The 16,196-nt window shown below is 35.4% G+C and overlaps 2 protein-coding genes across 5 annotated transcripts in view; one reads left to right on the forward strand and one right to left on the reverse strand.

Moving 5' to 3' along the window:
* Positions 1-7,741, forward strand: part of LOC101886227 (ovostatin) — a 370,063-nt gene extending 362,322 nt beyond the window's left edge. The window contains exon 4 of the transcript XR_015509358.1: positions 7,523-7,741. The gene's annotated coding sequence lies outside the window, so the exon portion shown is untranslated. The remainder of the gene's footprint in view (positions 1-7,522) is intronic.
* Positions 1-16,196, reverse strand: part of sorl1 (sortilin-related receptor, L(DLR class) A repeats containing) — a 129,152-nt gene that overhangs the window by 23,975 nt on the left and 88,981 nt on the right. For all 4 annotated transcript variants that reach the window (XR_015509351.1, XM_087284023.1, XM_087284024.1 and 1 more), the window contains exons 16-28: positions 15,043-15,128; positions 13,072-13,244; positions 10,895-11,026; positions 10,720-10,811; positions 9,447-9,693; positions 9,217-9,355; positions 6,254-6,427; positions 6,037-6,150; positions 5,271-5,393; positions 3,356-3,475; positions 3,122-3,247; positions 264-374; positions 44-175 (exon numbers count right to left, since the gene is read on the reverse strand). Coding sequence is in view for 3 of the 4 variants with exons in the window: in XM_087284023.1 (XP_087140149.1) it covers positions 44-175; positions 264-374; positions 3,122-3,247; positions 3,356-3,475; positions 5,271-5,393; positions 6,037-6,150; positions 6,254-6,427; positions 9,217-9,355; positions 9,447-9,693; positions 10,720-10,811; positions 10,895-11,026; positions 13,072-13,244; positions 15,043-15,128 (1,769 nt within the window). In the remaining variant the exon portion in view is untranslated. The remainder of the gene's footprint in view (positions 1-43; positions 176-263; positions 375-3,121; positions 3,248-3,355; positions 3,476-5,270; positions 5,394-6,036; positions 6,151-6,253; positions 6,428-9,216; positions 9,356-9,446; positions 9,694-10,719; positions 10,812-10,894; positions 11,027-13,071; positions 13,245-15,042; positions 15,129-16,196) is intronic.

The raw sequence follows: 16,196 nt of genomic DNA on the forward strand, positions 1-16,196 counted from the left end.
GTTTCTAACTTTCACATTTTAGATATTAAATCATTGGACTCACAGCATCCAGCATAAATGGGGTCCTCATCAGAACCATCAGCACAGTGCCGGGTCCCGTCACAAACCAGAGACTGAAACAGACACTGCGCTCGATTTCTGCACACAAACTCCATATAGTGTGCACAGAGTGGACCTGTAGAACACACTCTGTTATTATCACCCTCTAGTTTCAATTACAAACAACATGCATATCAATTTTACTTAATAAATTGAGCACATACCACAGTTTTGCTCATCAGCGCCACCTGGACAGTCCTCAACACCATTGCAGTGAGCACTTGCAGGCAGACAGGTGCCATTCGAGCATAAGAAGCCATTGCACTTTTGCCTTCCTGCAGAACGACACCAGAAAATATGAATACACAGTAAATAAGTAATACTTTCATGGCACTTATAATTGTTATTCATGGACAGTGACAGAACATTTAATTGTACCTCTAAGATTTTGCATCAAAAAAGTAAGATTTTAGTGTATTTTTGTGTATTTTCACAGCAAAGCAGAACATTTGTTGTAAATAATGACATATGTTTTGATAAAAGCCATCATAAAATAAAAAAAACAATAGGCCACAAATATTTAAAAAATGTACCTGCAAAACCATGGAGGGACTGATTTACAGTTTAAGTGGCCATTTGAATAAGGTCAAGAATCTTGGTGTGACTCTTGAGTCAGATCTGAGTTTCAACAGTCATGTCAAAGCAGTCAGTAAATCAGCATACTATCATCTCAAAAACATAGCAAGAATCAGATGCTTTGTTTCTAGTGAAGATTTGGAAAAACTTGTTCATGCTTTTATCAGCAGCAGGGTGGATTACTGTAATGGACTCCTCACTGGTCTTCCTAAAAAGACAGTCAGACAGTTGCAGCTCATCCAGAATGCTGCAGCCAGAATTCTAACCAGAACCAGAAAATCAGAGCACATCACACCTGTCCTCATGTCTTTACACTGGCTGCCAGTTACATTCAGAATAGATTTTAAAGTATTATTACTGGTCTATAAATCACTAAATGGCCTAGGACCTAAATACATCACAGATATGCTCACTGAATACAAACCTAACAGATCACTCAGATCATTAGGATCATATAAACTAGAAGTTCCAAGAGTTCAGTCAAAGCAGGGTGAATCGGCTTTTAGCCACTATGCCCCTCGCTGCTGGAATCAGCTTCCAGAAATGATCAGATGTGCTCCAACATTAGGCACATTCAAATCAAGACTGAAAACACATCTGTTTAGCTGTGCCTTTACTGAATGAGCACTGTGCTGCGTTCGACAGATTGCACTATCATGTTTTTCTCTTCTTCTTCATTCTTTCATATCACATTTTACCTGTTTTTATGTTTTGTTTTGTTTTTACGCATTTTTATTATTTGTTTTTATTTTTATTTTACTTGTTTCTTTTATTCTTGTTTATGTAAAGCACTTTGAATTGCCATTGTGTATGAAATGTGCTATATAAATAAACTTGCCTTGCCTTGCCTATTTGTGTTCCACAAAAAATGTTTGAAATAGGGAAGTCAATTTCCAAACAATAAAAAAAATTGCAGAATTTTTTGCTGTTAATCATTAACCGTAAAAATACAAGAAGTGTTTATTACTATGGCATGACAGGATGTGCAAATGACAGTACAAACGTAAGCATCCTCAACAAAAGGAAAAATTTTATACTGTGATTAAAAGGCTTTAGGATTGTACAAAGAATCAATGACTGATTAGTTCTTTTCGACACAAATATGTCTATATATATATACACTCACCGGCCACTTTATTAGGTACAGCTGTCTAACTGCTCGTTAACGCAAATTTCTAATCAGCCAATCACATGGCACGAACTTAATGTATTAGGCATGTAGTAACACTCAGGATGATCTGCTGCAGTTCAAACTGAGTATCAGAATGAGGAAGAAAGGTGATTTAAGTATTCTGAGTATTTCAGAAACAGCTGATCTACTGGGAGATCTACAGCAGAAGATCACACCCAGTGCCTCTCCTGTCAGCTAAGAGCAAGAAACTGAGGCTACAATTCACAAAGGTTCACCAAAGTTGGACAATAGAAGATTGGAAAAACATTGCCTGGTCTGACGAGTCTCAAATTTTGATGTGACGTTCAGATGGTAGGGTCATAATTTGGCGTCATCTACATGAAAGCATGGATCCAGCCTGGCTTGTATTAATGATTCAGGCTGGTGGTGGTGGTGTAACGGTGTGGGGAATATTTTCTTGTCACACTTTGGTCCCAATTAGTACCAATTGAGCATTGCTGTGTCAACGCCACAGCCTACCTGAGTACTGTTGTTGACCATGTCTATCCCTTTATGACCAGTGTACCCATCTTCTGATGACTACTTCCAGCAGGATAACGCGTCATGTCATGAAGCGTGAGGAATATTTCTAGTATCCTGCTGAATCTATGCCACGAAGGATAAAGGTAGTTCTGAAGGCAAAAGTGGGTCCAACCCAGTGCTAGCAAGGTGTGCCTAATAAAGTGGCCAGTTAGTGTATGTCAGTCATTGTTTTTGTTTATATTTATCCTCATAAGTAAACATTGTTAATTTTGCAAGATATTCTTAAATATATTTACATCTTGCAAAATGGCCAATGTTTACTCATCAAGAACCATAACAAAATAAAGGCTGATGCCATACAGTTATTGGCCCAATCTTTTACGTACTTCACATAAATAACATATCAATATTACAAAATTATGTTAGTAATTTCAATTTAGCAGCTAGTTAGATAATACACTAATTCATTTTAGATAATTAGCAATCCGATAATGCTGCCCACAATGAATGTGGTGCAACCTCAGATGGTAAACTCATGCTCAGTTCTCTTTCTCCAAGTGTAGTGGCAGAGAGCTGTTTATAAACTCATGCTTTGCTCACTTCATTTTACTTCTGCACTGGCTGTAAGTGTTTTGCATGTCGAATGGGTCTCAAAATTATGCAAGTTAATGACTTCTGTGCTTGGTCGACTATGGATAAAGAATATCAACTTAAATGATAATCAGCAGTTATTTAATTATTGGCATCCTTGGTTTGATTTTACTTGAGGGCGAGTTAGATTTTATGACTGACCACACTGCGTAGGGTCCTCGTCTGAGCCATCCTGGCAGTCGTCATCTCCGTCACAGACCCAGCGCTGAGGAATACAGTGACCAGTGTGACACTGGAAACTACTGCTCTCACACGTATGGTGACCCACTTCATGAAACAGAAAGAGGAAGAGATGGATGTTAAAAATGTAGATGTGGCATTTTTTACTGTATATGTCTTGCACGCATGTGTGTAAATGAGTCTGTTTTCTCTCACCAGTACAGTTGGCCTCATCTGACCAGTCTCTGCAGTCGTTGTCCCCATCACAGCGCCATGCGTCCCGAATACAAGCGCCTCTTGCACAGGTGAACTCTCCTGGTCCACACTTGTGAGACTCTAAAGGAAAGATAAGACACATTGAGAAACCCTATTAAAAAAAATCATAAAATCATGTTAGAACACTTGCAAGATCTAAACTTGTTTGAAATGTGCTCTTTATGAAGCTTAACAGTAAAAATGTTTTCAATTGTTCGACTTTTTTTGTTTTTATATTTATACTTTATGTATTTTTTGTAATTTTTAGTAATTTCTAGGGGTGTAACGATACACTCAGCTCACGATACGATGTGTATCACGATATAATGTTCACGATACGATATGTATCACGATATTTGGAATAAAAATTTTAAATTAAACTTAAATGCAAATTTTACCAAGAAAACTATTTTTTATGTATTTCTTTTGTTTCAACTTGTTAAACTGAACCTTCTTTAAGAAAATAAATTAAACAGGCCTGTCTCTGGAAAATAAAACAATTTAAAAACTTCTTAAAAATATTATTGAAATGAAAGAGACAAAATTAAGGAACAATTTAAGTAAAGGTGCAAAAAAATAAGCTTTCTATTCAATTGAATTTAACAGTAAGAGCTTAAGGCTTTGCTTGATCACTTGCGTTTTTTTGTGTGTGCAAAAAAAAATCACATTTCCAGGTATTTAATTCATATTTAATTAAATTCATTTAGAGATATCTCTAATTACAATTGTGACTAGTCAAAACTCATTTAGAGATATCTGCAAATATTTTTCAATGGCAGTCAATGGAGGAATATGACTAGTCATAATATATTTGCAGATTCTGATTTTGTACTAGTACAATTGTAATTGCAGATATCTCTAATTGTCATTCTGACAAGTCGAATTATAATTATGACTAGTCACAATATAATTAGAGATATCTCTAAATATATTTATGGATAGTCAGAACAAAGGTTTAAATGCTAAAACAGCTTGCCATACGCGCGCGTCTATCATCCGCCCTCTGTAGTAACAGCTCACGGTCAGCTCACGTCATGTGTGATTTTGCGGCGGGAACATTATATGAAGACAGAGTGATATTTTAGGGTGAATTGTACCTTATAAATACAGTATGTGACTCTTTCAACACCATTAGGAGGTATCCCTGTTGCTGTGCAAAGTATGTAAATCACTGTGAAGACTTTAAAACTTAGGCTATGTTTGACCCAGTATGCGTGTCAAAAAGCGGACGAGTCTAAAGCAATGACTGTACAACCGAAATGTTGCCAGACGTCTGATTTTGAGAGGATGGGCCATCCTCTATTTCAACTCCACTCATCTTGGTCTGCTAACATTACTGCTGCTGCATTCTGAACTCACGTGCGACAGCAGGTGGAACGTAGCTCACGTGCAAACAGCTCAACTAATAAGAGAAAACGGATGTCATATCGTAATCAAACCATCATAACGCCACGATGCATATTGTGACATTTTTGCATCGCAATAAATCGAACAACGATAAATCGTTACACCCCTAGTAATTTCATATACCTTTTAAAAATAATAAATCATATTATACAATTTTAAGTACTAACCTATAATTATTTTTTATAATATTATATTATTATTATTATTATTTATAATTACCTCTAAAAAATGTATATTAAATCTTAATTATATTATATTATATTATATTTAAATTTTGCTTTAATTTTATTTAAAAACCCTTTGCAACACTGACTGAGAAACAGAAATAAAAACATTTCAGTTTCATACCAACTGTTCTAACATGTAGATTATAACCAATAATAGATTATTATAATGCTAAATTTTAAATCATCAGCAATCAACCTCAGATATTTCCTTTATGAGCACATGGGCAAGCCCCAAACATTACCACAATGCTCCTCGTCACTGTTATCCCCACAGTCGTCCTCATGGTCACACTTGAAGGCCAGAGGAATACAGGAACCTGAAGCTACACAACGGAACTGCACTGAAGGGTCACAGGAAGTGGTGGCTGCGGACAGAATGACACATAAAACATCTGCGTTATATTACAATATTATTTGATCATGTTGTGTGGGGCTGAAATAACAGGAGTTTTTTGGGAAAAATAACAAAAGGGGAGGGTGGCGGGAGATGGGTCTGAAATACGGGGGACTCCCGAAAAAAAAAAAAAACGGGAGTGTGGCAGGTATGGTAATACATACAATATATACACGTCAAATTAAAAATGTCTTTCAAAATTGTCTAAAACAACAATGGGTGTTGTTTAACAGTTAGAGAACAACTTTGATGAAATGATTTGAACAACTTTAAATGTTAACTACTGTATATTACATTACATATAAACAATATTCACTACTGCATAAAATATACATTACATATTTATATATTTCTTGTTTAACTAGTATTGTTAACTTTGTTGTTTTTAATTCAGTTGCCATTATTTAATATTTATATGTGCATTGTCATTATTATTTTCCCCCCTACTATTTGTTTTAATAAAAGCCTCAGGTAGACAGATGTTGAAAATTAGCATGTGTGCTAAAATACTCAAGCAAATGCATATGGACTGTATTTGTAATGAACATGTTAGATTTAAAAAAATTGATAAACAAATATGAAACAAAGGGGACGGGGCTGATGATGTCACTCACGGCACTCTTGCTCATCACTCATGTCGCCGCAGTCATTGTCACTGTCGCACTTCCAGATGCTGCTAATGCACTTCCCGTTAGCGCAGCGGTGCTGGTTTGGCAAACATGTGTGCTCTGAAACAAGGGAACAGCAACAGATAGAAAGACATAGACTTAAAAAAGTGTAAACCAGCAGATTTAGAGATCATAATATGGGGCACTCTTGTGTCAGTCAGACCTGTCTTGACACATGTATTGTTGTGTAGTTGGTATCCGCTGGGACACTGGCACTGACGCTCTCCTGAGGGCAGGACGCTGGTGGGAACCCCATCGGGACAAACACAGTGACGCTGGTTTCCAGGCTGGGGAAGGCACAGAAGACTGCATGGCTGATCTGCGCAGGCATTCTGACCTAAAGAAGAGCAGAAAATTAAAACACACACACAAAAAAAAAACATTTCTAAGTCCTAAACTAGTTGCGGGTGCTATTTAAGACCCATGAAATCAATTTTGGGGTTGTGTGGCTTTTGGTGCATGCCTGTTAGCTTCTACCCTTCAGAGCTTACAGTACTTATGGAAAACAACAATGAAAAATAAGCCTCGAAGTTGACAAAAAACAACTTTAAGGGAAAAAAAACTAATTATATAATTTTTTGTTAGCTTCAAAGCCATTCATATGAGTCAGTTCATAATAAATAATCCTCTTGAAAACAGGGATAAAGAAAATTCTTTCAGGGGAAATTCAGATACAATGCATTAGGCATTTCATGTATTTGTATATTTATAAATCGTATTCCTAAACATTAGGCCTAAAAAGAGAAATAAGTGCATAACAAATATTATTTCGATAAATTGACCAAAAATACCGCATGTTCCACCAGTGTTTAATATTAGTCACATGTATGATATACTACAATTTATGTGCTAAATTAGACTGTACGGTTAAATTTTTATATATCTTAATTTTTACTTTTAATTTTTACTTTTAGATATAGAACAAAATGTTTTTTTTTGTTATTTTAGCACTTCTAATTAAAGTAAATACATTTTTAATTGCTAAATTAAAAAAACTGTATATACAGTAGAAGTCAGAATTATTAGCCCTCCTGTACATTTTGCTTTCCCAATTTCTGTTTAATGGAGAGAAAACTCAACACATTTCCAAACATAATATTTCTAATAACTGTAGGGGTGTCAAAATAAATTGCTTCTTTGGTGCACCATGATGCAGATGGGGACAATTCGATATCGGTTCAGTAATAAGTCAGAGCCGGTTATTACGTACTGACGTCACTTACATCCTATACACAATGTAAAAATCCATCTCTGCCTCTCTCTCTCTCACCCACTTTGCACATTTGACCCGCTGCGCTGGCTTCTTTGTGAGGTAACTTTTTCTTTCCTCTTGGCTATTAAATCGATACTTGTGGATCCAGACATGAGCGTGCCTGATTTTCGAGTTTTCTCCACTGTGTCTATCACGAATTACCTGCAGTGGCGCCCCCAGAAATTTTTTTTTAGGGGTGGCCAGAAGAGGCCATACGAAATCTTGGGGTGGCACACAAAAAAAAAGAAGTATGAATTCAGTGCAATGTTATATTTTTGTTCCTAGTAAATGTATTAATGGGGTTTTAATTCATTTAATTAAATACTCTTGAAATATTGCAATTAATTCCTAGAAATAATTCAGCGAGTACCTGTGTAAACCAAATAAACATCAATATTTAGTTTTAAAACACTTTTCATACTTATAAATAACTTTTTAGGTATGTTTCACATACTTTTATTGTACAGCATACAGTATATGCCATGTCTAAAATTAATGAAGATTAATGAGTTAATTATTAAACAAACAAATGAACAAACTGGACAAAAGGCATTACTATATACACACACACTCTCTATACAGACCCTAATAATATTATTTATCCACAATATTATTCTAGCCACAATATTATTAATGCAGCTTCTACTATTGATGTAAATAATAAATTGCCATTGCTATCTATTGAAGGTGTGTGCGTGCTGTTAACGAAGATTTATTTATATTTATTCTAAATAAATACAACTATCATTAATATTATTATACAATTATTATTCTAAATAAATAACAGAAATCAATACTAATTGTTACTGGAAAACAATGCAACAACAGGGTTAGCGATATGCTAAAATCAGTTAAGAAACCTTTTGCATGAATATTAATTATGACAATTTTAAAGAAAACAAAAACATTTGTTTCATAGAATTATCTGTTGTCTTAGACCCTACTCATGGCCAAGAGTTAATGTTATGAAGTCTTACCTCCCTGACTCTTTATCCCTCCTTTCTGCTTTAAAGCTCAGTAACATCATCATCATATCATATAAACTTTAGTTTAATCAACTTGCAAAACTCGCTGCGTACCGACACCTCTGCACAAAAGTCTGTTACTCCGGTTTCACGGCGTATGAAAGGTGCGTATTTTATCGCCGTACATGCAAACAACCGCGATGCAGACAAGAGTGCATGAGGTGCATGCGAATGGTTTTCTGCGCGTATGCGTCAGTTTGCTTTCACCAGCGTTGAACCAGCTCTGATGGGAAGAGGCACTGAATCAGCTACGTCATTGGCACCAACATTAATTTAGTGGCTGCATTTTATTTATTTATTGAAATATTGGCAATTTATATAAGTACATTTAAATTAATAATGTCAAAAGCAAAATCATATTGGGGTGGCCAGAATTTACCCCTTGGGGCACCCCTGATTACCTGTGATAACCGTGTATTATGCACATAAAGACTGTAACCGCAGCCGTTTTTCCCGCGTGACTCATCAGTGAACAACACTTTAATTTCTAAAGCCAAGGGCAGTCCTTTCTGTAAAGTGGGTGAGGACAATGACGAATCATTGGGGTGTAAGACAGTGCTCAAAAAGCAAGTGGGATAATATTTACAGTTTATTTTAGTTTATTTCCCAATAACTAGGTTAATTAGGCAAGTCATTATATAATGATGATTTGTTCTGTAGACAATCAGAAAAAAATATTGCTTAAAGAGGCTAATAATATTGACCTTAAAATGTTTTTTAAAATTATAATAATAAAAACTGCTTTTATTCTAGCTGAAATAAAACAAATAAGACTTTCTCAAAAAGAAGACATATTATAGGAAATACTGTGAAAATTCTCTTACCCTGTTAAACATAATTTGGTCTAACCTCTGTTTTTTCCCTTGTAGAAGATCTTGAGGTCCATTACTCCTGTTAGGCGGCCCACTATCAACTCACTGTCCGGTGAGCCTGATTTCGGTGCTTTGAAGATTCCCATTCTGGACCAGTCATCCCAGTACAGGTCATTCTACACCAACAAAGACACCAAAAGTTTAACAATGTGTTACCAATCCTTACCTGCAACACTGCCATGATTCATACAGTACCACTGTGCCTACCTTAAAAACAGCAATAGCGTAAGGATGAGGCAGGCCCTCCATTATGACAGTGCGGCTTCCTCCATTAAAATCAGCTCGTTCAATGCGGTCTCCATATGCCTCTGTCCAGTACAGCCACGACTCATCAGCTGTAATGCCATTAGGCCAGCGGACTCCCTCTGACACAATGCAGGAGATGTTCGAGCCGTCCATCCAGCTGCGGTAGACGCCTGCTGCACGATCACCCCAATCTGTCCAAAACATCAAGCTAAGAGAGACATGCAGATCAGTGAAAATCCTTTTCACAAAAACAAATAATAACAAAATAAAAAAAATTCACTAAAACCTAAAATTCTCTATTATCCGTCGAAAACAATACGAGGTACTACCGATATATCTCAAATAAAACAAACATTTTCAAAGAGATGGCTGATGACTGATATTTCTGTATCCAAATTAATCATTAATCTCAGTTGATAACCAATAAATGATGGCAATATTTTAAGCATTTTCAAGAAAAATGCTCTAATATCAGCTAATACTATGAAACCGATATATCTGATACAATACAAAACAAAAAAAAATGTATACCAGCTGATAACTGATAAATTATGCTAGTATATTTAGTCATTTCATTCATTCATTCATTTATTTTCTTGTCAGCTTAGTCCCTTTATTAATCTGGGGTCGCCACAGCGGAATGGACCACCAAGTTATCCAGCACATTTTTACGTTTTATGCAGCGGATGCCCTTCAAGCCGCAAGCCATCTTTGGGAAACATCCACAAACACTCATTCACACACATTCATACACTACGGACAATTTAGCCTATCCAATTCACCTGTACCGCATGTCTTTGGACTGTGGGGATTAAGTTAATTCAAAAAAAAAAAAAAAGAAGAAGAATATCAGCTCATAACCTGTACATACCGATATATCGGATTCAATAAAAAAATACTTTAATTCAAGCTGACAAGACATTATTTTACCAATAAAATTATTTACCAATAAAAAAATATTTCTTTGATGTCAGCTAATAACCGAAACAAGGTGCCAATATAAGTGATGCATTAAAACAGTTCTTCAATATGGGCCAATAACTGATGCGTTACAGATATATGATACAATAAACAACTTCTCAAATATCAGCTGATAACTGATATATGTTACACAATAAATCTCTAATATCACCTGTACATTAAACCAGTATGTTTAGTGTAATTTCACAAAAAATCTAAATTCTGTTAAAACCAAAGATAAGAGAGGCATTACAGTGGAAAAAATAAAGCACACCTCTCTGCTGGCATGAGTGCCAGGGCTCGAGGCTGGTCCACCACTGAAGAGTTGACCAGAGTGCGTCTCAGGTCTCCATCAGAGTTGGACACCTGGAACACATACAGTGTGAGGATGAGTTTATGAATGAACAGCTGAACCTGATGATGCTGAAGAAGTTTTAACCTTTCATTACCTCAATCTTCTGTGCACCTGCATCCACCCAATAAAGCAATCGGCTGATGGGGTCAAACGACAGCGCCTCCACATTTTGCAAGTCCCTTTTGACAATCACTTCCTGTCCAGAGCTTCCATTCATACACAGTCTCTGTAAAAGAAGAACAAACAGACTTTTAAACCATAATCTGTCATTTTGACTGCTAGAGGGCGCACATTCATGACAAATGAATTGAGCAGGGCTTGACATTAACTTTTTTGATCACCAGCCACTGTGGCTAGTAACGTTATTAACCACTGGTCATTTTCACTAGCCATAATTTTGTTGTTGGGAAAATATATTTCATATGCATTAAATTGACTTTGACATGCTAAAATTAATTTAAATGTTGTGTTATGTCCTCCTGTTCATTTAACTTTTTTGTGTGTTGTGAATGACCTTGCATAATGAGCATTATTAAATGAATTTCATAGTGTCACGTAGCAATTAGTTTTTATTTCACATGACTTTTCAGGGCTCAACACAAAGCATTTACCAAATTTTTCTCAACCAACACCAAACTAATTATTTCCTGGCCATAATTTCTAAATAATGTGTCAAAGCAAGCAAAATATAGCTGCATACATACACTTTTTATTTAACAAAAATGTTCTTCAATACAACTGACATTTAAAAAATTGATCGTCATAAAACTATGCACAGTACTCTGTCCAGGTCAATGAGAACCAATCGCACTAGTTGCGTTTCCAGGCACAGTTGCTTCGCACAAGGTAACGGGAGTCTGTCTCTCACAGTGCAAATGTGAGGTGATCACCCTTCACTCGGTAGTTACCTGCTTTGATTTGCTTGCGCGCGAACAGTTATTTTAACAGTTAGTCATGCTGCTTCTGGATTCGAAGATCACATTTGCACACATATTGACAAACAACCATAAACTATAATTCCAATCTTTAGTGACTAGCCAGTACTGGCAATTTAAAAATGGTTTGCAACCAGCCAAATTGGCTAGTGGGCGTAACTGTCTTACCCACTAAAATTTGCTCACGGGTGTTAATGTCAAGCCCTGGAAATATGTATATAATATATTGCAAAAATTAAGACAGCAAAAGAAATAACAATGCTTTAATGTTATGTTTGTTTGTTTTTTGCACATTTATTATCACCTTTAATATATTGGTTATTTATTTATTTATTTTTTGGCATTATATTTGTAACAATTTATTTACAATTTACAGTTTTAAGTCAAATTTGTGCAAATATTTGGTTTCACATTAGATTCGTTTCCATCCACCTAATATTAAGTGCATTTTGTTTATGCGCATGAAAAAAAATTGTCGATGAAAATGCCAAGATGCACATAATTTATGGAAATGTGCATAAAAAAATGTATGCAGATAATTAAGTAGGATTAACTTTTTATTCAATAAGAAAAGATGTGCATAAACTGCGATGGAAAGACTTTTACCAAAACAAATTCCAGTATGCGCATTAAAAAAGTCATGTGATTTTGTTATAAGAGATCATGTGATAATAAATATTTGTGTGAATGGATAAACCAGCAGGCTGAGCACATTGTAAAACATCTGAAATGTTGTTTTGGTCATTCTAAAACGCCTTCGCCATTTCAGTATAAGTGTTATTATATTATTAATGACCTTCAGAACTGTCAAGACCGTCTGTGCTCGGCGTCTGACGCCTTCAAACACCACCACACGTTCATTGCGTGCCAGGATTGCCTTCTGAGGCGCAAGTCATTTATTAAATAAAGAAGAGATTAACGCAGCATCTCCTACTGCAGCAAAGTCCGCTTTTACTGTTAATATTTGGCACCAGTTAATCAGGAAAGGCGCTGTTGTTCACTTTGACTTGTTGGATGGAAACGCTGCTTTATCCGCACGTCTTTCATGCGATATTCTAGTTTTGTGCATAAATTTAATTCACATTTTTTGATGGAAACAGCTATTCACATGTAGCAATATTTACATTTTGATACTAAAAAAGTAAAAAAATATATATAAAAAATAAATGTTATTTACACCCTAAATGTATACTAACATTTTTAATTACTTCATTGCTGAAACTTTAGAGACTAACATTAAAGTGTCGAATTGAAGATGTACAATCATTTTAAGAGTTGCTTTTACCAGTTACCAACAGGTCATGCATCCATATATTATTGAAAGATGCTTATTCACCTGTATGGTGTCCAGCGAAATATCCGCCCAGTACAGGCAGTTCTTCTCATAATCAAAGTCCAGTGCCACAGCCTCGTGAAGACCCGTGAGAGGCAGCTGCTGGTCTGTGCCAGAGGCCAGGTCATAGCGGTGGATGGAGTTCCTCACAGCATACAGGATAAACTCATTACTCTCTAAAGAAACACACACACACACACACAAAAACAGCGGGTCTCGGTTAAGAATTAAAACAAGACTCACTCCAGAGAAAAACACACCTGAACACTCCATATGTCCTTGTTGAGCATTTAATTTTAAACTCATTGGCACTAAAAGAGAGTTGTTTCTCGCTAACCACCTCCACACTTCAGGGTAGACCTTTCATTTTCTGTTTCATTGCAAATTGTAAAAGAAACCTGATGGCCCCACTGAGAGTCACATCACTTTCTTCTCCCACTGGTTCAGACTGGAGCCTTTTGAAAGGGCTCCTTATTTATTCCCAGAACCCTCTAGTTGGAGAAGAGAGCCAATCAGCGTGAGCACTGAAGCGTGGTCAAGTGGCTGAGCGCCACAATGCCAGAGAGAAGAGCCAGTCTAGACAGAAGCGACTCTTTATGGGGCCTTTGATCACACTCCAAACTATCCTCATTTGATCTTCAGATGCTTCAATGTACAGCATTTCAATTAAATCTATATTAGGTGCAAGAGTAAAGGATCACAGCAGAGTGAATCTTGAAATCTTAGAATTTTTAAATTGTTAGGGAAAATGACATCTATATATTACTTCTGAACATGATTACAATATCATTAGCCATAACAAACCACTGCATTATAACTGTACTTTATTAGGTTCAGCTATGAAAAAAAGAACACGTGCCTTACTTTATGCAAAGCTGTACTTAAAACAGGTTAATGCAAAGCCTTGCCTTTAAGGCAAGTCATTACACTCGGCGGCCAACTTTAAAAGCCTCTCTGACAGTATGCTTGGGCATTCTGTTAGAATTGTGAAACATTGAATTCTCTAAAATTGCTTGCTACTGTAAGCTTATGATTAGATTTCATATTAGGAATCACATATAAAATTAAACAACAACTTTCTTTTTAGCTTCATTTCTAAACGTTTGAATCACACAAAATATGCAGAAACTCACATCTGCTCCGAGCCCCTCTCCATAGAATGTCAGTCTATTGTGATCAATGATTGGCTCCTGTACTAGAAGGCAGGGCTTCATTCACTATATTAACTGTTACACTTTTCGCTATTCAAAACTATACAAGTGACATGCCTTGTGTATTCTATAGTCTTTGGTTAATGTCAGTCAGCCTTTAAAAATGCTTAGGTCAAATATTTGATGATATGGTTAGGCTCATTCTACTTCAATAAATGACATTATAACACAAAATAATGTGTAACCTTAACTACAATAATAACTATCCTTCACCTGCACACGTAGGATTAAAAAGAACACAAATCTTCTCTAATATTATAAATGCTGTTACTGTTATTTTTGACCAATTCAATGCAAAAAAGTTGCTAAAAGTAAGCACGTGTTTAAAAATTCTCATTAAACAATATTTATTTTCTTCCAATTACATTTTCCAGAAATTTTTAAAACTTGAATTCAATTTATTTTCAATATGCAGTACTCTGATTTAACTATTGTTGAATCTTTTTTAGATTGTATTGCGCAATCTAAATAAAATTATACTTGGCTTGTTTATCCACCCTTACATTCCTCTATATTCCTCTTTTTCTGTGAACCATCTTATGTGTTTTTTTAATCTAAAACTAATAAATAATCTCTATTACTAAATAACGATGCTGACGTCATTTCATTACTAACATATATGACTGTTCTGTGAATGTGACTTCTCAACTTCCTCTTGCGTGCCATTGAATTGTGTTTTGTTACAGTACATGAAACAAAGAGAAATATGACTATGAAATATGAATATGACTATGTTTGTTGAGAAGAAGGTTTTCTACTGTACCTCCCACTGGACAGGGCAGGTTTTCTCCGTCCAGCCGAGCTTCAACATCTCCACCAGTGCAGCTGTCACCAGACACCTTCCTGTACCTAAAAAACCAGAGCAAACGCCAAACACACAACACATCTCACTTCAGAAAATCAGAAAAACTTCTAAACACTGACACTATGTGATGCTTTAATGAGATGCAAATGAATTCTCCTGCTTTCCTGTGGATTGTTGTTCTGATGCTTATTAATGTTTCAAGAAGTACCCAAGATTATTTGCTAAAACATTTGACTGAAGTGATTGTGAGAAAAACAGCCTAAAACAACCAAAAAATTAATAAATAAATAAAAATTAGCATAGAAAAAATATATACAGTTAAAGCCAGAATTATTAGTACATACAGTATATTTCAGTGAACTGGAGGTAAAGATTAAAATGCTAAATAAAAATTCTTGATATTACTTGGACTAAGATAATAGACTGGAATAAACCTTATTCTTGATATTCCGGAATAGACCCCTTAAAATTTAATGATATTGCAATAATTCGTGTTTTTTATAGGTCCCATGTTTTAGTTATTGCATTTGTGACAATCAAGGCAACATGTACAATGAAGAATGCACAGAATGGCAGATAGTCGAATATAAAAATCACTGAAATATTAATAACTTAATATTCCCAGTGAAATTTTTTGCAAGAAGTAGTTTGCCTTTTTTTCCTGAATATTTTTGTCATTCAAAGACTTCATTGTTTTCATCATCCCAGTATAGCGTTCCTAATATATTGATGGTTTAAATAAACTTGTTGGGTCATTGAGCAAATATTGTGAAAAAATCTAATTCGAGACATCACTTTTTGCCTGTATACATGAATTAAAAAGCTAAATGATTCTCCAGAATCATTCAAAACACTGATTAATTTAAAATCTAAAGCCTGTGTGTTCATTTTGTGTGTCACAAGTTTTTGTCACAATTTTAGCTTATTAACATCAGAACTATCACTGTCACTCAAAATATAACATACAGTATGATAAAAATAAATCAAAAAGTTGTGTTCACACTTTGCTTACCAAATTATAAAGCACATCAAATTCACAGCTGCTCTGAACATATTGTGCATCCCTAAATAAAAGGAACTAACATCACTTCCCCATTTAATTATAATTAACC

The sequence above is a fragment of the Danio rerio genome, chromosome 15 (genome assembly GCF_052040795.2).
Source record: "Danio rerio strain M-AB ecotype USA chromosome 15, GRCz13ab, whole genome shotgun sequence".
In the NCBI taxonomy this organism is placed as follows: Eukaryota; Metazoa; Chordata; class Actinopteri; order Cypriniformes; family Danionidae; genus Danio; species Danio rerio.